This window comes from Bos javanicus, chromosome 19, assembly GCF_032452875.1.
Source record: "Bos javanicus breed banteng chromosome 19, ARS-OSU_banteng_1.0, whole genome shotgun sequence".
In the NCBI taxonomy this organism is placed as follows: Eukaryota; Metazoa; Chordata; class Mammalia; order Artiodactyla; family Bovidae; genus Bos; species Bos javanicus.
Window position 1 is genome coordinate 47,858,092 of NC_083886.1, and position 23,254 is coordinate 47,881,345.

The following is a 23,254-nucleotide window of genomic DNA, read 5'->3' on the forward strand; positions in this document are numbered from 1 at the left end:
CTCTGTCATCCCCTTCTCCTCCTGCCCTCAGTCTTTCCCAGTGTTAGAGTCTTTTCCAGTAGGTCAGCTCTTTGCATCAGATGGCCAAAGTACTGGAGCTTCAGCTTCAACATCAGTCCTTCCAGTGAACATGCTAAGTGCTAAGTCACTTCAGTCATGTCTGACTCTTTGTGACCCCATGGACTGTAGCCCACCAGGCGCCTCTGTCCATGGGATTCTCCAGGCAAGAACACTGGAGTGGGTTGCCATGCCCTTCTCCACTTCCAGTGAATATTAAGGATTTATTTCCCTTAGGATTGACTGGTTTGATCTTGCTGCTCAAGGGACTTTCAAGAGCCTTTTTCAGCACCAGAATTCAAAAGCATCAATTCTTCAGTGCTCAGCCTTCTTTCTGGTCCAACTCTCACATCCATGCATGACTACTAGAAAAACCATAGCTTTAACTAGGTAGACCTTTGTTGGCAAAGTGATGTCTCTGCTTTTTAATATTATGTCTAGGTTTGTCATAGCTTTTCTTCCAAGGAACAAGGGTCTTTTAATTTCATGGCTGCAGTCACTATCTGCAGTGATTTTGGAGCCCAAGAAAATAAAGTCTGTCACTGTTTCCATTGTTTCCCCATCTATTTCCCATGAAATGATGGGACTGGATGCCATGATCTTCATTTTTTGAATGCTGAGTTTTAAGTCAGCTTTTTCACTCTCCTCTTACACCTTCATCAAGAGGCTCTTTAGTTCCTCTTCAGTTCTACTGTTAAGGTGGTATCATCTGCATATCTGAGGCTATTGATATTTCTCCTGGCAATGTTGATTCCAGCTTGTGCTTCATCCAGCCCAGCATTTTGCATGATTTACTCTGCATATAAGTTAAGTAAGCAAGGTGATAATATACAGCCTTGATGTACTCCTTTCCCAATTTTGAACCAGTCTGTTTTTCCATGTCTAGTTTGAACTATTGCTTCATGACCTGCATACATTTTTCTCAGGAGAGTTTAGGATGTTCTCAAGTCTTTCCTGAGTATCTGTACAGCCCGACCCTTGTGTGTAGCCATCTAGATTTCTAGAAGTATGTTGGAGATTTTCAAAGCCACCTATGGAAATATCATTTCCCAGATTTTCCTCATAAGTTTGTTTGTTAGCCTATTGTTTGCTCCGTTTCCATTACTACTGGCAGTTGTGATGGTAAACAGTTATCTCTGTTTTTGGTGAATTCTCCCAGGGAAAAATCTGTTTGCACTGGGAAAGCTTTGAGTCAGTTTATGTAAGAACAGATTTGAAAGTAGGGTCTTCCAGAGAACCACCAGACAGGTCTGATAATAGCAGTTCTTAGGGAATGGCACTTTGAAGAAGTTCCAACCTCTTTTTTCTCCACTGGATTTTTGGTTGCTGGTTTTCATTGCAGTTTTCAACTCTTGGTTTTCAAGGCTCCTGGTAGCCCCTGGGAAGGGAAGGTGGGAATACAGCAAGTTAAAATGCCACAAAGCTCAGTGTTCTTAAGGAGAGTCAGACATTTTTTTTGAAAAAACATTCCCTGGGTTGTTGTAAGCCTTTGGTTGATTTCCAGAGGGTTGAAAAAGTTGACTTTGACATTTTTGCCAGTGTTCTCGTTGTTTTATAGCATAGAGGATTCTCAGAGGTCCTTCCTGTGCTATTTTTTTTTTTTTAATTGAAGGATAATTACTTTACAGAATTTTTTTGTTTTCTGTCAAACCTCAACATGAATCAGCCATAGGTATACATATATCCCCACCCTTTTGAAACTTCCTCCTATCTCCCTCCCCATCCCACCCCTCTAGGTTGATACAGAGCCCCTGTTTGAGTTTCCTGAGCCATACAGCAAATTCCTGTTGGCTATCTATTTTACATATGCTAATATAAGTTTCCATGTTACTCTTTCCATACATTTCACCCTCTCCTCCCCTCTCCCCATGTCCATAAGTCTATTCTCTATTTCTGTTTCTCCATTGTTGCCCTGTAAATAAATTCTTCGGTACCATTTTCCTAGATTCTGTATATATACATTAGAATATGGTATTTATCTTTCTCTTTCTGACTCACTTCACCCTGTATAATAGGTTCTAGATTCATCCACCTCATTAGAACGGACTCAAATGCATTCCTTTTTATGGCTGAGTAATATTTCATTGTGTATATGTATCCCAACTTTTTTATCCATTTCATCTGTCAGTGGACATCTAGGTTGCTTCCATGTTCTAGCTATTGTAAATAGTGCTGCAATGAACAATGGGATACATGTGTCTTTCAGTTTTGGTTTCCTCAGGGTATATGACTAGGAGTGGGATTTCTGGGTCGTATGGTGGTTTTATTCCTAGTTTTTTAAGGAATCTCCATACTGTCTTCCATAGTGGCTGTATCGATTTACATTCCCACCAACAGTGCAAGAGTGATCCCTTTTCTCCACACCCTCTTCAACATTTATTGTTTGTAGACTTTTTGATGAGGGCCATTCTGACCTGTGTGAGGTGATATCTCATCGTAGTTTTGATTTGCATTTCTCTAATAATGAACAATGTTGAGCATCTTTTTATGTGTTTGTTAGCCATCTGTATGTCTTCTTTGGAGAAATGTCTATTTAGGTCTTTTCTCCACTTTTTGATTGGGTTGTTTGTTTTTCTGGTATTGAATTGTATGAGCTGCTTGTATGTTTTGGAAATTAATCCTTTGTCAGTTGTTTCATTTGCTATTATTTTCTTCCATTCTGAGGGTTGTGTTTTCACCTTGCTTATAGTTTCCTTTGCTGTGCAAACGCTTTTAAGTTTAATCAGGTCCTGCTTGTTTACTTTTGCTTTTATTTCCGTTACTCTAGGAGGTGGGTCATAGAGGATCTTGCTTTGACTTATGTCATCAAGTGTTCTGCCTTTGTTTTCCTCTAAGAGCTTTATAGTTTCTGGTCTTCCATTTAGGTATTTAATCCATTTTGAATTTATCTTTATGTTTGGTGTTAGGAAGTGTTTTAATTTCATTCTTTTACATGTAATCTGTCCAGTTTTTCCAGCACCATTTATTGAAGAAGCTATCTTTGCCCCATTGTATATTCTTGCCTCCTTTGTCAAAAATAAGGTACCCATAGGTGCATGGGTTTATATCTGGACTTTCTATGTTGTTCCATTGGTCTATATTTCTGTTTTTGTGCCAGTACCATACTGTCTTGATGACTGTAGCTTTGTAGCATAATCTGAAGTCAGGAAGGTTGATCCCTCCAGCTCCATTCTTCTTTCTCAAGACTGCTTTGGCTATTTGGGGTCTTTTGTGTCTCCATATGAATTGTCAAATTTTTTGTTCTAGTTTTATGAAAAATGCCGTTGGTAATTTGATAGGGATTGCATTAAATCTGTAGATTGGGTTTGGTGTATAGTCATTTTTACAATATTGACTCTTCCTACCCAGGAACATGGAATATCTCTCCATCTGTTTATGTCATCTTTGATTTCTTTCATTAGTGTCTTACAATTTTCTGTGTGCAGTTCTTTTGTCTCCTTAGATAGGTTTATTCCTAGATATTAATTCTTTTTGTTGCAATGGTGAATAGGATTGATTCCTTAATTTCTCTTTCTGGTTTTTCATTGTTAGTATATAGAAATGCCAGTGATTTCTGTGTATTGATTTTATATCCTGCAACTTTGCTAAATTCGCTGATTAGCTCTAGTAATTTTCCGATACGATCTTTAGGGTTTTCTATGTACAGTATCATGTTATCTGCAAACAGTGAGAGCTTTACTTTTTCTTTTCCAGTCTGGATTCCTTTTATTTCTTTTTCTTCTCTGATTGCTGTAGCTAGGAATTCCAGAACTATGTTGAATAATAGTGGCAGAAGTGGACGCCCCTGTCTTGTTCCTGATCTTAGGGGGAATGCTTTCAGTTTTTCACCATTGAGAATAATGTTTGCTGTAGGCTTATCATATATGGCCTTTACTATGTTGAGGTTGGTTCCTTCCATGCCCATTTTATGAAAAGTTTTAATCATAAATAGGTGCTGGATTTTGTCAAAGGCTTTTTCTGCATCTGTTGAGATTATCATACATAGTTTTTATCTTTCAATTTGTTAATATGGTGTGTCACATAGATTGATTTGCATATATTGAAGAATCTTTGCATCCCTGGAATAAACCCAACTTGATCATGGTGTATGAGTTTTCTGATGTGTTACTGAATTCTGTTTGCTAGAATTTTGTTGAGGATTTTTGCATCTATGTTCATCAGTGTTATTGGCCTGTAGTTTTCTTTTTTGTGTGTTGTCTTTGTCTGGTTTTGGTATCAGGGTGATGGTAACCTCGTAGAATGAGTTTGGAAGTGTTCCTTCCTCTGCAATTTTTTGAAAGAATTTTAGAAGGATAGGCATTAGCTCTTCTCCAAATGTTTGAAAGAATTCTTCTGTGAAGCCATTTGGTCCTGGGCTTTTGTGTTTTGGGAGATTTTTGATCCCAGCTTCAATTTCAGTGCTTGTAATTGGGTTGTTCATAATTTCTATTTCTTCCTGGTTCAGTCTTGGAAGATTGAACTTTTCTAAGAACCTGTCCATTTTTTCTAGGTTATCTATTTTATTGCCATATGGTTGTTCATAATAGTCTCTTATAATCCTTTGTTTTCTGCATTGTCTGTTGTAACTTCTCCTTTTTCATTTCTAATTTTGTTGATTTGATTCTTATTTCTTTCTTGATGAGTCTGACTAAAGGTTTGTCAATTTTGTTTATCTTCTCGAAGAACCAGCTTTTAGTTTTATTAATCTGTACTATTGTTTCTTTCATTTCTTTTTCATTTATTTCTGCTTGGATCTTTATGATTTCTTTTCTTCTACTAATTATGTTTTTTTGTTGTTGTTCTTCTTCTTTTTCCAGTTGTTTTAGGTGTAAAGTTAGGTTGTCTATTTGATGTTTTTCTTGTTTCTTGAAGTAGGATTGTGTTGCTATAAACTTCCCTCTTAGAACTGCATTTGCTGCATCCCATAGGTTTTGAATTGTGTTTTCATTGTCGTTTGTTTCTAGAAATTTTTTGATTTCCCTTTTGATTTCTTCAGTAAACTGTTTGTTATTTAGAAACGTGTTGTTTAATCTCCATGTGTTTGTGTTTCTTACACTTTTTTTTTCTTGTAATTAATATCCAGTCTCATAGCATTGTGGTCAGAGAAGATGCTTGATACAATTTCAATTTTCTTAAATTTACTGAGGTTTGATTTGTGACCCAAGATGTGGTCTATCCTAGAGAATGTTCCATGTGCTCTTGAGAAGAAAGTGTATTCTTCTGCATTTGGATGGAATGTCTTGAAGATGTCAATGAGATCCATCTCATCTAATGTATCATTTAAGACTTGTGTTTCCTTATTAATTTTCTGTTTTGATGATCTGTCCATTGGTGTGAGTGGGGTGTTTAAGTCTCCTACTATTATTGTGTTACTGTCAGTTTCTCCTTTTATGTCTGTTAGTGTTTGTCTTATGTATTGAGGTGCCTCTATGTTGGGTGCATAGATATTTTCAATTGTTATGTCTTCCTCCTGGATTGATCCCTTGATCATTATGTAGTGTCCTTCCTTATCTCTTGTAATCTTCTTTATTTTAAGGTGTATTTTTTTCTGATATGAGGATTGCTACTCCAGCTTTCTTTTGCTTCTCATTTGCATGGAATATATTTTTCCATCCTCTTACTTTCAGTCTATATGTGTCTTTAGGTCTGAAGTGGGTTTCTTGTAGACAGCATAGATATTGGTCTTGTTTTCATATACATTCAGCCAGTCTGTGTCTTTTGGTTGGAGCATTTAATCCATTTACATTTAAAGTAATTATTGATATATATGTTCCTATTGCCATTTTCTTAATTGTTTGGAGTTGATTTTATAGATCTTTTCTTTTCCCCTGTTGTATTTCTTGACTATATAAGTCCCTTTAACATTTGTTGTAAAGCCAGTTTGGTGGTACTGAATTCTCTTAACTTTTGCTTGTCTGAAAAGCTTTTTATTTCTCCATTAATTTTGAATGAGATTATTGCTGGGTACAGTAATCTTGATTGTAGATTTTTCCCTTTTAGTACTTTAATATATCCTGCCATTCCCTTCTGGCCTGCAGAGTTTCTGCTGAAAGATCAGCTGTTAAGTGTATGGGGTTTCCCTTTTATGTTACTTGTTGCTACTCCCTTGCTGCTTTTAATATTCTTTCTTTGTGTTTATTTTTTGTTAGTTTGATTAGTATGTGTCTTGGTGTGTTTTTCCTTGGGTTTATTCTGTATGGGACTCTTTGTGCCTCTTGGACTTCATTGACTATTTTCTTTTCTACGTTGGGGAAGTTTTCAACTGTAATCTCATCAAAAATTTTCTCATACCTTTTTTTTTCTTTTCTTCTTCTGGGACCCCTATGATTTGTATGTTGGTGCATTTGATATGATCCCAGAAGTCTCTGAGACTGTCCTTGGCTCTTTTCATTCTTTTTACTTTATTCTGTTCTTCAGAAGTTATTTCCACCATTTCATCTTCCAGCTCACTGATTCATTTTGCTTCAGATATTCTGCTATTGATTCCTTCCAGAGTATTTTTAATTTCAGTAATTGTGTTGTTTGTCTCTATATGTTTATTGTTTAATTCTAGATCTTTGTTAATTGATTCTTGCAATTTCTCCATTTTGTTTTCAAGGTTTTTGAACATCTTTACTATCATTATTCTGAATTCTTTTTCAGGTAGTGTGCCTATTTCCTCCTCATTTATTTGGACTTCAGTGCTTCTAGTTTGTTCTTTTATTTGTGCCATATTTCTCTGCCTTTTCATTATTATTTTTATTAGTTTAGGTTATTGTGTTTGAGGTCTCCTTTCCCAGGCTTCAAGGGAAGTTGAATTTTTTCCTTGAAGAAGGTTGAATTCTTCCTTTTGGTTTCTGCACTCCTAAGACTGGTCCTGTGGTTTCTGTGAGCTTCTATAGGGTGAGATTTGTGCTGAGTTTTTGTTTGTTTGTTTGTTTTTCCTCTAATGGGCAAGGCTAAGTAAGGTGGTAATCCTGTCTGCTGATGATTGGGTTTGTATTTTTGTTTTGTTTGTTGTTTAGATGAGGCGTCCTGCACAGGGTGCTACTGGTGGTTGGGTGATGCCAGGTCTTGTATTCCAGTGGTTTCCTTTGTGTGAGTTCTCACTATTTGATACTCCCTAGGGTTAGTTCGCAGGTAGTCTAGGTCTTGGAGTCAGTGCTCTTACTCCAAAGACCCAGGGCTTGATCTGTGGTCAGGAATGAAGATTCCACAAATGCATGAGGTGAGATTAAAGCAAATATCCAAAAACAAGAAACCAAAGATGAACCCCAGACAAATATCAGTTACAAAATCAGGCAAATAATAACTAAAATAATGGAATATACACATATACATATACACCCATGAGCAAAGTGAAAACAGTCCAACAAAAATAAAGTACAGTAGACTGATCTGGTGAACAGAGGAAATAAAAAATTATATTTACCAGTTAAGAACAAAACTAAAGTACAAATTGGAAAACAAAACTAAAACAAGGTGCCAAGTGGAGAATAAAGCAATGAAAACAAAATGAACAAATATATTGGGAGAAAAGGAAAGAAAGAAAAGAAAGAAATAATAGATATACAAAGTTAAATAGAGGTAGATGAAGAAGATTTACACACATTAAAGATTAACTGCAAGGGGAAAAAACAATAGGCAAGGCAAACAAAGGAATAAATGTAGAAAAATATAATAGGTTTTTTAAAAATTAAAAAATTAAAAAAAAAAAACAGAAGAAAAGAGGAAAACCCCACAGAACTGCAAAAGCCCAATGTAGAAGCAGAAGTTTATAACAACAATAGAATGTGTGACTGAATATACACATATACATATACACCCATAAGCAAAATCAAAACAGTCCAACAAAAATAAAGTACAATAGATTGATCTGGCAAACAAAGGAAAACAAAAATTATGTCTACCAGAACAAAACTAATTAAAGCACAAACTGGAAAACAAAACTAAAGCAAGGTGCCAATTGGGGAATAAAGCAATGAAAATAAAACTAACAAATATGTTGAGAGGGAAGGAGAGAAAGAAAAGAAAGAAAGAAAGAATAGATATGCAAAGTTAAATAGAAGTAGATGAAGAAGATATATATATACGTTAAAGAGTAACTGCAAAGGGATAAAACAGTAGGAAAAGCAAACAAAGGAATATATGTAGAAAAAATAAAAATAGGTTTAAAACATTAAAAATAAGGAGAAAACAAAAAAAAAAAAGGAGGAAAACTCCACAGAACTGCAAAAGCCCAATGTAGAGGCAGAGGTTTATGACAACAATAGAAAATGAGACGGAGAAAAAAAAGCTCAAAAGCTTAATTGGATTTCTTAGTGCCAATAAAACCAATAACTACAACAGAGGAAGGAAAAAAGGAAAAAAAAAAAACACACACAACAAAATCCGCAAGTATCTACAGAAAAAGTAAAAAAAATAAGAATAATAAATGTTTTTCTTGAGCCACTGCTGTCAAGAGTCCTTTCCCTTGCTGGGAATCACAGTCTACCTTACCTCCCTAGGATGCCCTCCAACACTACTGATCTCTGGACCAGCAGTGGGGGCCCCTCAGATTCTAATCTGGTCCTACTCCTGTGTGTTCTTGCCTCCAGTGTCCACAGCTATCAGAACCAGTGCATTTTTTTTTAATGGGAGCTCTCAGTGGCCTTTTATATATTCCATTGACACAGAGTCTGCTTAGTTGATCTTGTAGATTTAATCTGCAGCTTGTACAGATGGTGGGAAAGTTTGGGGTCTTATTCCTTAGCCACACTGCCTCTGGGTTTCAATTGTGGTTTTATTTCCACCTCTACATGTGGGTCATCCACTGGGGTTTAGCTCCTGAGGCTACCCTGGAGGGCTTGGGTTTTCCCCTGTGAGGGCCAGGTGTGGAAGTGGTGCAACTGCTTGGGTCACAGGAATTCTGGCAGCACTAGGTACTCAGGGGGGTTGGTGGCTAGGGCAGCAGGAAATATAGTGGTCTAGAAGGGTATGGCAACCAGTATTGGCCAATATGCTGCAGTATTCTTGCCTGGAGAACCCCCTCTCTGATAGAGAAGCCTGGCAGGCCACAGTCTACAGGGTCGCAAAGAGTCAGACATGACCAAAGCGACCCTGTGTGCATAGACGCAAGACTTTTTTTTTGCCCATGGTAGCTCTGCCCCAGTGAGACTTGAGTGTGAAGGTGGCGCAGCTGCTTGGCTTGTGGGGACCCTGGCAGCACCAAGTGTGCAGGGACACAGACTGCCTCTGCCACAGGAGTTACGGCCCTATCAGAGTCTTTTTTTCCCCAAAGCCTCTTGTAGCTGGCAATCAGAAGGCCTTTTTGGCTAGTCTTTCTCTGTAGCTACCCCCATTCAGACACTTAGAGGGCTCCTTTGCCTGGAGTCCTTCTCTGTTGTTTGGTGTGTCAGGCAAATAGAGGGGTACTCCTGGCTGGGGTCCTACTCTGTAGATCGGTGTGTCAGGCACTTAAAGGGGCACCCTGGGTGGGGTCCTACTCTGTAGTTCAGTGCATTAGGCATTTGATGGGCCAGCCTCTCTGTTGTTCAGGGGCCAATGCTGGCCTCTGTGGGGAGAGAGGCTAGGGTGATGGCTCCACCCACTACACGTGATTCAGGTGTATTGCGTTGCTTCCATGGTTGCCTCGCTTTCCTTCACTGGCATTTCCCACCACCATCTCCCTCACATCCCCTCAATCTATCTCTCAGAAGTCAATAGCAGCCCTCGCCCTGGGATTGCTCCACAATCCCTAAACTCCAGCTCCCAGCTGCTGCGCCTTCCAGGAGACCAGCGTTCCTGCCTGGGGTGTGTATGGCTGTGGCAAGGACCATCTGATTCTCATTCTGTTTAGGCTGTCACTGATCAGCTGTTTCACTCTCAGCCTTAAATGTTTCTTCTCTGACTCAAGACGGTTGCCCCACTGTAGGGATCAGACCCCTGCTTCAGTTCACCGACCTGCTGAAGGCAGGTCCAGTCCTGCTAACACTCCTGTTTTTCCCCCTAGATCCTTCATCCTATCGAGTTTTGCATGGTTCTATATATTCTTTTCCACTGGTCAGGTACTCCTGTCGGTTCTCAGCTGGAGTTCTGCATGCACTTCTATGTCTGATGTATTCCTGATGTATCCTTGGAGAGAGGTGTACTCCATGGTCCACCTACTCCTCTGCCATCTAGTTCTCTTTCCTCTGCTGTTTTTGCTCACTTGACTAATAACTACTTGTTGAATGAATAGTGTCAGTTCTTCCTCTTCTACTGTGCTTATCTAAAGACTTGTAGATCATTATGTTTAGTATATGCTGAATTCCAGGAAAATCTAGTCTGACTACAAAATGGTTTGCCCTCTGGAATTATTTGAATTGTGTTTCCTTATCAAGGTAAATTAAGGGATATAGTGGTCTAAGTTACACTTAAATATGTTAAATGTAGCATTTGGATACAGATAACTGTTTAGGATCAATGCAAGGAAATAGAGGAAAACAACAGAATGGGAAAGACTAGAGATCTCTTCAAGAAAATTAGAGATACTAAGGGAACATTTCATGCAATATGGGCTTGATAAAGGACAGAAATGGTAGGGACCTAACAGAAGCAGAAGATATTAAGAAGAGGTGGCAAGAATACACAGAAGAACTGTACAAAAAGATCTTCACAACCCAGATAATCATGATGGTGTGATCACTCACCTAGAGCCAGACATCCTGGAATGTGAGGTCAAGTGGGCCTTGGGAAGCATCACTACGAACAAAGCTAGAGGAGGTGATGGAATTCCAGTTGAGCTGTTTCAAATCCTGGAAGATGATGCTGTGAAATTGCTTCACTCAATATGCCAGCAAATTTGGAAAACTCAGCAGTGGCCACAGGACTGGAAAAGGTCAGTTTTCATTCCAATCCCAAAGAAAGGCAATGCCAAAGAATGCTCAATTGAGCTCAATGCTCAATGCCACACAATTGCACTCATCTCACACGCTAGTAAAGTAATGCTCAAAATTCTCCAAGCCAGGCTTCAGCAATACATGAACCATGAACTTCCAGATGTTCAAGCTGGTTTTAGAAAAGGCAGAGGAACCAGAGGTCAAATCGCCAATATCTGCTGGATCATGGAAAAAGCAAGAGAGTTCCAGAAAACCATCTACTTCTGCTTTATTGACTATGCCAAAGCCTTAGACTGTGTGGATCACAATAAACTGGAAGATTCTGAAAAGAGATGGGAATAATAGACCACCTGACCTGTCTCTTGAGATACCTGTATGCAGGTCAGGAAGCAACAGTTAGAACTGGACATGGAACAACAGACTGGTTCCAAATAGGAAAAGGAGTACGTCAAGGCTGTATATTGTTACCCTGCTTATTTAACTTATATGCAGAGTACATCATGAGAAATGCTGGACTGGAAGAAGCACAAGCTGGAATCAAGATTGCCGGGAGAAATATCAATAATGTCAGATATGCAGATGACACCACCCTTTTGGCAGAAAGTGAAGAGGAACTAAAAAGCCTCTTGCTGAAAGAGGAGAGTGAAAAAGTTGGCTTAAAGCTTAACATTCAGAAAACTAAGATCATGGCATCTGGTCCCATCACTTCGTGGGAAATAGATGGGGAAACAATGGAAACAGTGTCAGACTTTATTTTTTTGGGCTCCAAAATCACTACAGATAGTGATTGCAGCTATGAAATTAAAAGACGCTTACTCCTTGGAAAGAAAGTTATGACCAACCTAGATAGCATATTGCAAAGCAGGGACATTCCTTTGCCAACAAAGGTCCGTCTAGTCAAGGCTATGGTTTTTCCAGTAGTCATGTATGGGTGAGAGATTTGGACTGTGAAGAAAGCTGAGTGCCGAAGAATTGATGCTTTTGAACTGTGGTGTTGGAGAAGACTCTTGAGAGTCCCTTGGACTGCAAGGAGATCCAACCAGTCCATCCTAAAGGAGATCAGTCCTGGGTGTTCATTGGAAGGACTGTTGCTGAAGCTGAAACTCCAATACTTTGGCCACCTCATGCGAAGAGTTGACTCATTGGAAAAGACCCTGATGCTAGGAGAGATTGGGGGCAGGAGGAGAAGGGGATGACAGAAGATGAGGTGGCTGGATGGCATCACCGACTCGATGCACATGAGTTTGAGTGAACTTCGGGAGTTGGTGACGGACAGGGAGGCCTGGCGTGCTGCGATTCATGGGATCGCAAAGAGTCGGACGCGACTGAGCGACTGAACTGAACTTAACTGTTTAGGTTTTAAGGAAGCCTTCTTTTGGGGCGAAATTCTCTTCATTATTATGTTTACTTTCTTTTAACCATGTTCTTCCCAGTTCACTTTTGATATCAAGGACAGTTAAGAGATTTCTATGGATAAATAGACATTTTAATAGTGGTTAAACCATTGTCAAATTCTGTGTAGTATATAAAAAATCTGAAGAAAAATTCTGTATTTACACCATTCTTATCTCTTTTACAATATCTTTCCTAAATTACACTTTAAAGTAATTAATAACTGCCCCCAGTTTTGGATCAAGGTGTTTTGCTATTGTAGATTATACCACTGGTAAGAAATTGTTATAGCTAAAAGTTTTAACTAAGAGGTGCGTATAATATGATTAAGAGCAAACATTTTGGATTAGAATTCTGGCTTTTCCATATACTTAAAGTACAATCAAAAGGGACTTTCTGAGCTTTAGTTTCCTTATCTGTAATGTAGGGATAATGAAAAATTTTATTTTATAGGCCGATTGTGATAATGGAATTATATAGCCCATAATTTTCAGCACAGTTCCTGGCACATAGACAGCATTCAATAAAAACCAGTTATTATTGATAATATTATTTTAGCAGTATAATAGTATAATAGCAAACATTACATTTTAGGCTAAGAATATGGCTAGAATTGGGCAAATGCGTACTTGCAGGTAAATTTTTAGAAATCCTTAAATTTATTTTTCCCAGATCAAATCTGCTCTTCCAGGGAAAGATGTTGATTGTCATTGTACAGTAATTTCTTTGTTTATTGTACTTTTGCAGCATTTCAGAATGCCTTGAAGATTTTTCACAGGATAAAAGGTGGTCGAGTTCCAGTTTCTGAAGTGGATAAAGTGTTGGATAGCATGGATATCTTGGTAGTCCCTGAAACTTTGCAGGAAGTGATAAAATATGCTGATATCAACAGTGAGTTATTTGAATTAATGTATACGTATTTCTTTCTTGGCTACCAATTTTTCTGATTCATCCTTTACTTCTCCTTTTCCTACTTGATTCTTGCCCTTTGCCATGACACTGCTTACTGGTGTCTATGATAAAAGGTAGTCTAGAAAAATTAAGTGAGAAATTTCTAATTGTTGTATTTTGGTATGTTTGGCAAAAATATAAGAGAAAAATGGAATTTTTTTCTTTTCAATGTTATCTCTCTTTTCCAATAGTCATTTCTTGTCTTTGTGGAGAGGTAGTTTCTGTGGTATCAAGAGCATTGACTCCACAAGTTAGGAGAGCTAAATTTCTTAAATTTCCAACTTTGTTTTGTAGCTTTGATTACAAAATCTTCCTGTGCTGTACAATTACATTCTCTTTAAACACGATCTTTAGCATATATTTTATATTAGGTGTTTACATGTGACCAAGAGATGTCCTATAATAATGGATTGATTAGTAATTGATTAATTGATTTATCCATTCATTTAATGAGTCAGATAGTCATTTAATATCTACTGTGCCTGAAACTGGTAGGTGATAGATACACAGATGAATAAAACATATTTATTGTTCTGAAGGAGCTCACATTCTGATGTAGAAAAGGCAAATAAACTGAAAATTATGATAATATATGTAGCAAATACTATTATAGAGTGTATATATGCATATTGGAAGCACTAGAGAAAGATTATTAGAGGAGGTGATGTCTGAGCTAAATGTTGAAGGATTTGTAGGAGTTAGTTGCAGATGGTGGTAGAGGGTGAAACTTTTTAGACTGAGGGAGCAGTTTGTGTAAATGTGGCAGGAAAATCATCAGACATGGCACCCTTTCTGGTGGGATTCTAATGGATTTTGTCGTTTGGTAGTGGTGGCTTTATAGTGGGCCTTTAGTTGGTGAAGTGTAGTCTGGAGGTAGAAGCAGGCTGCATGCAGTTTCAGTAGGTAGTCGTTTATGGTGGGCTCTTGGGTAGTAGACACGAGTGGAGAGTTATATGTATTGGAACGTGAAGATGTATATAAATAGGAATTTTAAAGACTAATCTCAACTTGTATTATTAAATAGCCTTCAGGGCATGCTTTAACCAGGAGCAACAGAAATCATATATGAAACGACTGCAGTGCCTTGCTTTTTGGCTTATGGAATTCTAGTTTGGGCTTCTAGATCACCCTCTTTATTTGGAACCATGGGTTAGACAAATAATACTACTTTCATAGGATTATTGTAGGATATAGATATAAAAATTTGTCACTGTTTGGCACCTAGAACAGGCTCAAGAAATGTGAAGCAGAAACCTAAGAATCATCCTTGACAGCTATGTTCTCTGTGTTTTCCTGGTGAAATTATTACGAAGTACTATTATTTTAAAATCCTACATATCTCTTAAATCTTTCTGTTTTCCAGCATTACTACATTTTTCCTTAGGACAATTGCAAGTCTACCCATATTCTAACAAGTTACCCATATCTGGGCTTCCCTGATAGCTCAGTTGGTAAAGAAGCTGCCTGCAATGCAGGAGACCCTGGTTCAATTCCTGGGTCTAGAAGATCCCCTGGAGAAGGGACAGGCTACCCACTCCAGTATTCTTGGCCTTCCCTTGTGGCTCAGCTGGTAAAGAATCTGCCTGCAACGTGAGAGACCTGGGAGACCTTGATCCCTGGGTTCGGATGCTCTCCTGGAGAAGGGAAAGGTTACCTACTCCAGTATTCTGGCCTGGAGAATTCCATGGAGTCACAAAGAGTTGGACATGACTGAGTGACTTTCACTTTTCACTTTCACCCATATCTAGTCTTAATCTCCCTTTACACTGTAGCCAGAAAGATCTTTTCAAAAGAAACATGTTTATGTTACCTTCTTTGTATAAAATCTAATAATACCTCTTTAATGTACAAGACTTTGCAAAGCCTGGCCTTTACCTGGATCTTAGCTTTATCTCAGACCACATTCTCCCTTACTGTCTGTGCCTTTTTAGAGTTTCAACCTTATACTGCTCTCCTCCTGCCACAGCCATTACACATATTCTGTTCTTTTCCTGGAATATTCCTCTCCTCCTAGTTATTCCTGCTTATATGTGAAAAGTGAAAGTGAAAGTCGCTCAGTCATGTCTGACTCTTTGTGACCCCATGGACTATACAATCCATGAAATTCTCCAGCCCAGAATACTGGAGTGGGTAGCCTTTCCCTTCTCCAGGGAATCAACCCAATCCAGGGATTGAACCCAGGTCTCCCGCACTGCAGGCAGATTCTTTACCAGCTGAGCCACAAGGGAAGGCCAAGAATACTGGTATTGGGTAACCTATCCCTTCTCCAGCGGATCTTCCCGACCCAGGAATCAAACTGTGGTCTCCTGCATTGCAGGCGGATTCTTTACCAACTGAGCTATCAGGGAATTATTTATTTATTTAAAAAAAATTTTATTTATTTTTAATTGAAGGATAATTGCTTTATAATATTGTGTTGGTTCCTGCCATACATCAACATGAATCAGCCATAAGTGTACATATGTCTACTCCCTGTGAACATCCCTCCCACCTCCCACCCCACCCCACCTCTCTAGGTTGTCACAGAGCACAGGTTTGAGCTCCCTGAGTCATACAGCAAATTCCCACTGGCTATCTGTTTTACATATGGTAATGTTTCCATGCTACTCTGTCCATTTGTCCCACCCTTTCTTTCACCCCACGTCCACAAGTCTGTTCTCTGTGTCTGCATCTCCACCACTACCCTGCGTATACGTTCATCAGTACCGTCTTTCTAGATTCCATTTATGTGTGTTAGTATATGATATTTGTTTTTCTCTTTCTGACTTACTTCATTTTATATAATGGGCTATAGATTTGTCCATGTCATGTGAGCCAACACAAGTACATTCCTTTTAATAGCTGAGTAATATTCCATTGTGTGTATGTACCACAACTTCTTTATCTGTTCATCTGTCGATGGATATCTAGGTTGTTTCCATGTTTTAGCTACTATTGTAAATGATGCTGCAATGAACATTGGGGTACATATATCTTTTTAAATTATGGTTTCCTCAGGGTCCTTCTTAATACTTTAAACTACACTCTGTTTTTTAGAGATGTTTCCCTGACCTCTCTGAGTAGGTCATATTCTCATATTGTAGACTTTCACAGGATTGATCTCAGTTGCAATTTATATTTTAAACTGTTTGATTAAGGTTTGTGTATTAATTAAGACTAGTTAAGCACCAGGAGAGCAGATGTCATGTCTACTTTTGCTCAATATTGTATCCTCAGTATGTAACACAGTGAATATGGCAGATATTAACTGCTGAAACAATGTTGAAAGAATTAATAATTCTCACTCCATATTCCATCTCCCCCAGTCAGGAAGAACAAGATTTCTTCATTTTGTCATACTAATGAAGTCTTATGTTTCAGTGTATACTGAATTACTAATTCATAATTCCAGATATTGTTCAAAGCCCATAATAGCTGGTCCTTTGTTCCTATTTGCACATATTTATGTGGTGTTGTAATTTTAGAATAGGATAGCAGCTGTATTGTGTTCAAAAGGAAATACAGTATCTAAACTAAGGAATTCTTTGTATTACAGGTAATCAAATGGTGGATATTGGGGATATCATATTTACTTTGGATGAACTACAGCAAGAGTATGAGAATATTTGTAAGTGATCTCTTGTTGCTATAGCAGGTTTTGTTTATAAATTATCTTTAAGTACTAATTTATAGATTTTATTATATGAGTTTTGAAAGACTTCTTTAAACTCTTTACTCTCTTAAATCAGGGAGATAAAAATTTAATATCAGTCAGTTCAGTTTAGTTCAGTCACCCAGTTGTGTCTGACTCTTTGTGACCCCATGAATCGCAGCATGCCAGGCCTCCCTGTCCATCACCAACTCCCGGAATTCACTCAGACTCATGTCCATTGAGTCAGTGATGCCATCCAGCCATCTCATCCTCTGTCGTCCCCTTCTCCTCCTGCCCCCAATCCCTCCCAGCATCAGAGTCTTTTCCAATGAGTCAGCTCTTTGCATGAGGTGGCCAAAGTACTGGAGTTTCAGCTTCAGCATCATTCCTTCCAAAGAAATCCCAGGGCTGATCTCCTTCAGAATGGGCTCGTTGGATCTCCTTGCAGTCCAAGGGACTCTCAAGAGTCTTCTCCAACACCACAGTTCAAAAGCATCAATTCTTTGGTGCTCAGCCTTCTTCACAGTCCAACTCTCACATCCATACATGACTACTGGAAAAACCATAGCCTTGACTAGACGGACCTTTGTTGGCAAAGTAATGTCTCTGCTTTTCAATATGCTATCTAGGTTGGTCATAACTTTCCTTCCAAAGAGTAAGCGTCTTTTAATTTCATGGCTGCAGTCACCATCTGCATACCCTGAATATACCTAATAATCAATATTATAATTATATTCCCTGATGGCTCAGATGATAAAGAATCTGCTTACAAGGCAGGAGACCCAGAGTCAATCCCTGGGTCAGGAAGATCCCCTGGAGAAGAAATTGGCTACCCATTCTATTCTTGCTTGAAGAATTCCGTGGACACACTACTGTGTGACTTAACATTTTCACATAATTATATAATATTGCAATCTCATAATTTTTCTGTTTTTATCTTTTGTAACATAGTCAACTTTAAAACAAAGTTCAGTTCAGTTCAGTCACTCAGTCGTGTCCAACTCTGCGACCCCATGAATCACAGCACGCCAGGCCTCCCTGTCCATCACCGACTCCCGGAGTTCACTCAGACTCACGTCCATTGAGTCAGTGATGCCATCCAGCCATCTCATCTTCTGTCGTCCCCTTCTCCTCCTGCCCCCAATCCCTCCCAGCATCAGAGTCTTTTCCAAAGAGTCAACTCTTTGCACAAGGTGGCCAAAGTACTGGAGTTTCAGCTTCAGCATCAGTCCTTCCAATGAACACCCAGGACTGATCTCCTTTAGAATGGACTGGTTGGATCTCCTTGCAGTCCAAGGGACTCTCAAGAGTCTTCTCCAACACCACAGTTCAAAAGCATCAATTCTTCGGCGCTCAGCCTTCTTCACAGTCCAACTCTCACATCCATACATGACCACAGGAAAAACCATAGCTTTGACTAGACAGACCTTTGTTGGCAAAGTAATGTCTCTGCTTTTGAATATGCTATCTAGGTTGGTCATAACTTTTCTTCCAAGGAGTAAGCGTCTTTTAATTTCAAGGCTGCAGTCAAAGTAGTAATACTAAAAAAAAGGGAATATTTAATTTGCAATTTGTGGTCATTCTGACATCCTGACATTGACTGTTTAAAAAACCATAGTATGTTTTTCTCTATCACTCATTGTTTAGTTTTTCTTCATTAAGTGCATTGTTTTTGATGTTTTCCTGTTCAGTTCAGTTCAGTCACTCGCTCGTGTCCGACTCTTTGCTACCCCATGAACTGCAGTACGGCAGGCCTCCCTGTCCATCACCAACTCCTGGAGTCTACCCAAACCCATGTCCATTGTGTTGGTGATGCCATCCAACCATCTCATCCTCTGTCGTCCCCTTCTCCTCCTGCCCTCAATCTTTCCCAGCATCAGGATCTTTTCAGATGAGTCAGCTCTCCACAGCAGGTGGCCAAAGTCTTGGAGTTTCAGCTTCAACATCAGTCCCTCCAATGAACACCCAGGACTGATCTCTTAGGATGGACTGGTTGGATCTCCTTGCAGTCCAAGGGACTCTCAAGAGTCTTCTCCAACGCCACAGTTCAAAAGCATCAAATACATTATTATTCTTTACTCTTTGTCTCATTTGTCCAAATGTCATTTGATCAAGATTATCTATGTACATAATTTTAAGGATTATATAGCTCTATAAAGCTTGCTAGAAAAAAAAAGCAGCCTCTTGCCTAATCCTCCTCTCAGCTTCTCCAGAGGCAAAAATTTCAAATGTTTTAGCTGATTACTTGATATTTATCTTCATGACTGAAAATGGCATGTTTATATTGCTGCTTGTTAATTTATAAAATTTTAGGTAGACAAAGTAAACTTCCTACTACTGATGCTGAAAGCTTGGCTTCTCTGCACCCATGCTGGATTGAATCTCAGAAACAGAGTATTGAGTGAAGCAGAAAAGAAAGCTTTATTGATTTGTCAGGCAAAAGGGGAACACAGTGGACTCCTGTCCTGAAAAACTATGTGTCCCAACCCAGGGGAGTTTGGTCAGGGCTTTTATAATAATGGTCCAGGAGTAGGGTCTCTGACAAAATTAGGGTGTGTATAGATGCTTTCAAATTGTGGTGCTGGAGAAGACTCTTGAGAGTCCCTTGGACAGCAAGGAGATCAAACCAGTCAGTCGTAAGGAAATCAGTCCTGAATATTCATTGGACGGACTGATGGTGAAGCTGAAGTTCTAGTACTTGGGCCACCTGATGCAAAGAGCCGACTCATTGGAAAACACCCTGATGCTGGCAAAGATTGAGGGCAGGAGGAGAGGGGGATGACAGAGGATGAGATGGTTGGATGGCATCACTGACTCAATGGACATGAGTTTGAGCAAACTCTCAAACTCTCTAAGTCCAGGGAGGCCTGGACTTAGCGACTGAGCAACAAACACCAGCGGGGCTTGCACTCCAGTAACCTTGTCTCAGGTGGTTGGTCTCCTATCTTGATTAGTTTCTATGATCCCTTTAGTCTTGCCTCTGATAGTTACTTGGCTGCTTCTCCCTTGATTGTTGTTGTTCAGTCGCTCAGTCATGTCCAACTCTTTGCAACCCCATGAACTGCAGCATACCAGGCTTCCATGTCCTTCACCATCTCCCAGAGTTTGCTCAAACTCATGTCCATCAAGTCCATGATGCCATCCAACAATCTCATCCTCTGTTGTCCCCTTCTCCTCCTGCCTTCAATCTTTCCCAGCATCAGGGTCTTCTCCAATGAGTCAGTGCTTTTGCATCAGGTGACCAAGTACTGGAGCTTCAGCTTTAGCATCAGTTCTTCCAATGAATATTCAAGGTTGATTTTCTTTAGGATTGACTGGTTGGATCTCCTTGCTGTCCAAGAGACTCTCAAGAGTCTTTTCCAGCATCACAGTTTGAAGGCATCAATTCTTTGGCACTTAGCCTTTTTTATCCCTGGCTCTCACATCTGTACATGATTACTGGAAAAACCATAGCTTAGACTATACAGACCTTTGTCAGCAAAGTAATGTCTCTGCTTTTTAATACACTGTCTAGGTTTCAGGGTAGGTCATGGAGGCTGGAATTTTGCCTGTGAGAAACCGGGGACACAAGGACTTCCATGCCTGGGGGGCCCACAGAGCCTCATTTGGTTTTACTATTGAAAATAAGAATTTAGTTCTGTTTCATTTTCCCTGTCTGCACCACATCCACCTACTCTTCCTGAACCTATTAAGAAGAGGTGGGAAGAATACACAGAAGAACTCTGCGAAAAAGATCTTCATAACCCAGATAACCACGAATGGGCAATTATTCATCTAGATCCAGACAGCCTGGAGTGCAAAGTCAAGTGGGCCTTAGGAAGCATCACTATGAACAAAGCTAGTGGAGGTGATGGCATTCCAGTTGAGCTGAGCTATTTCAAATCCTAATAGATGATGCTGTTAAAGTGCTGCATTCAATATGTCAGCACATTTGGAAAACTCAGCAGTGGCCACAGGGCTGGAAAAGACCAGTTTTCATTCCAATCCCAAAGAAAGGCAATGCCAAAGAATGTTCTAACTACCTCACAATTGCACTCATCTCACACACTAGCAAAGTAATGGTGAAAATTCTCCAAGCAAGGCTTCAATAGTACGTGAACTGAGAACTTCCAGATGTTCAAGCTGGATTTAGAAAAGGCAGAAGAACAAGAGATCAAATTGCCAACATCTGTTGGGTCATAGAAAAAGCAAGAGAATTCCAGAAAAAAACATCTACTTCTGCTTCATTGACTACTCTAAAGTCTTTGACTGTGTGGACCACAACAAATTGTGGAAAATTCTTAAAGAGACGGGATTACCAGACTATCTTACCTGCCTCCTGAGAAATCTGTATACAGGTAAAGAAGCAACAGTTAGAACTGGACATGGAACAATAGACTGGTTCCAAATTGGGAAAGGAGTGTGTCAAGGCTGTATATTGTCACCCTGCTTATTTAACTTATATGCAGAATATATCATGCAAAGTGCTGGGTTGGATGAACCACAATCTGGAATCAGGACTGCCGGGAGAAATATCAGTAACCTCAGATGTGCAGATGACACCAGGGTTATGGCAGAAAGTGAAGAGGAACTAAGCAGCCTCTTGATGAAAGTGAAAGATGACACTGAAAAATTGACTTAAAACTCAACATTCAAAAAATGAAGATCATGGCATTTTGTCCCACCACTTCATGGCAAATAAATGGGGAAACAGTGACAGACTTTATTTTCTTGGGCTCCAAAATCACTGTAGATGGTGACTGCAGCCATGAAATTAAAAGATGCTTGTTCCTTGGAAGAAAAGCTATGACCAACCTGCTGCTGCTGCTAAGTCGCTTCAGTCGTGTCCGACTCTGTGCGACCCCATAGACGGCAGCCCACCAGGCTCCCCGTCCCTGGGATTCTCCAAGCAAGAACACTGGAGTGGGTTGCCATTTCCTTCTCCAATGCAGGAAAGTGAAAAGTAGAAGTGAAGTCGCTCAGTCGTATCTGACTCTTCGCTACCCAATGGACTGCAGCCTACCAGGCTCCTCCATCCATGGGATTTTCCAGGCAAGAGTACTGGAGTGGGGTGCCATAGCCTTCTCCGATGACCAACCTAGACAGCATATTAAAAAGCAGAGACATTACTTTGCTGACAATGGTCCATCTAGTTAAAGCTATGGTTTTTCCAGTAGTCATGTATGTATGTGAGAGTTGGACCATGAAGAAAGCTGAGCGCCAAAGAATTGATGCTTTTGAACTGTGGTGTTGGAGAAGACTCTTGAGAGTCCCTTGGACTGCAAGGAGATCCAACCAGTCCATCCTAAAGGAAATCAGTCCTGAATATTCATTGGAAGAACTGATGCTGAAACTGAAGCTCCAGTACTTGATCACCTGATGCAAAGAACTGACTCATTGGAAAAGACCCTGATGCTGGGAAAAATTGAAGGTGGGAGGGGAAGGGGACAACAGAGGATGAGATTGTTGGATGGCATCACAGACTTGATGGTCATGAGTCTGAGCAAGCTCCAGGAGTTGGTGATAGACAGGGAAGCCTGGCATGCTTCAGTCCATGGGATTGCAAAGAGTCGGACAAGACTGAGTGACTGAACTGAACTGAAAGTTTTATGTGTAGCTATATTCCTGAATCTTTCTTCATTAACATTCTGGAAGAAGAATTTTCACTTCTTTCCCTGTATCAGATTCTGTACTCATGTTTGATTGGCAGTTTAATATAGAATTCTAGGTTGGAAATACATTTCCTTAGAATTTTTCTGTTTTCCAGTTTTCAGTGTTGCTGTCAAATCCACAATTCTTTTGATTCCTGACTTTTTGTATGTAACTGATTTTTTTCTTTGAAATTTTATAGAATAATTTCTTTACCTTTAGTGTTCTGAAATTTCATGATTATGTGCCTTGAAATGGATTGTTTTGGCAACAGTTGTGTTGGGTACAGTATAATGTGATTCTGAGAAATTTAAGCAATTTGTTGATGATTTCCTTTCCTCTCTGAATCATTTATTACTCGGATACTTGACATCCTGGATGGATTCTCCTCTTTTTTTTTTTCTTTTTAAAAAAACCTTTTTCTCTGTCATTTTTTGGTGAGATGTACTTAACTTTATCTTCCAACGCATGTGTTTAGGCTTTCATTTGTACTTTCAAGATTTCCAAGAATTTTTTTTCCCTTCTGAAAGTATGTTCTTTTAACATCTTCTTGTTACATGGATATTCCTATTGTTCCATGAACATAATATCTTCTGTTGTGCTAAGGATGATGTTTAAAAATTTTTCTTTTTCATTCATAGTGTTTTCTCCAAGTTATTTTTCTCTTATTTGGCCTTCATTTTAGAGGCATTCTCCAAATGTCTGGTGATCTTTGGTTGTCTGCTTATGATTGAGAATAATGAACTCAAAAGCTGTTTGGAAACTCTGAGACTGGGAG

At 39.3% G+C, this 23,254-nt stretch overlaps 1 protein-coding gene across 1 annotated transcript in view; it reads left to right on the plus strand.

Moving 5' to 3' along the window:
• Window positions 1-23,254, plus strand: part of EFCAB13 (EF-hand calcium binding domain 13) — a 216,171-nt gene that overhangs the window by 40,584 nt on the left and 152,333 nt on the right. Inside the window, exons 8-9 of the mRNA XM_061392253.1 lie at window positions 13,014-13,157; window positions 16,753-16,824. Of these exons, the coding sequence (XP_061248237.1) occupies window positions 13,014-13,157; window positions 16,753-16,824 (216 nt within the window). The remainder of the gene's footprint in view (window positions 1-13,013; window positions 13,158-16,752; window positions 16,825-23,254) is intronic.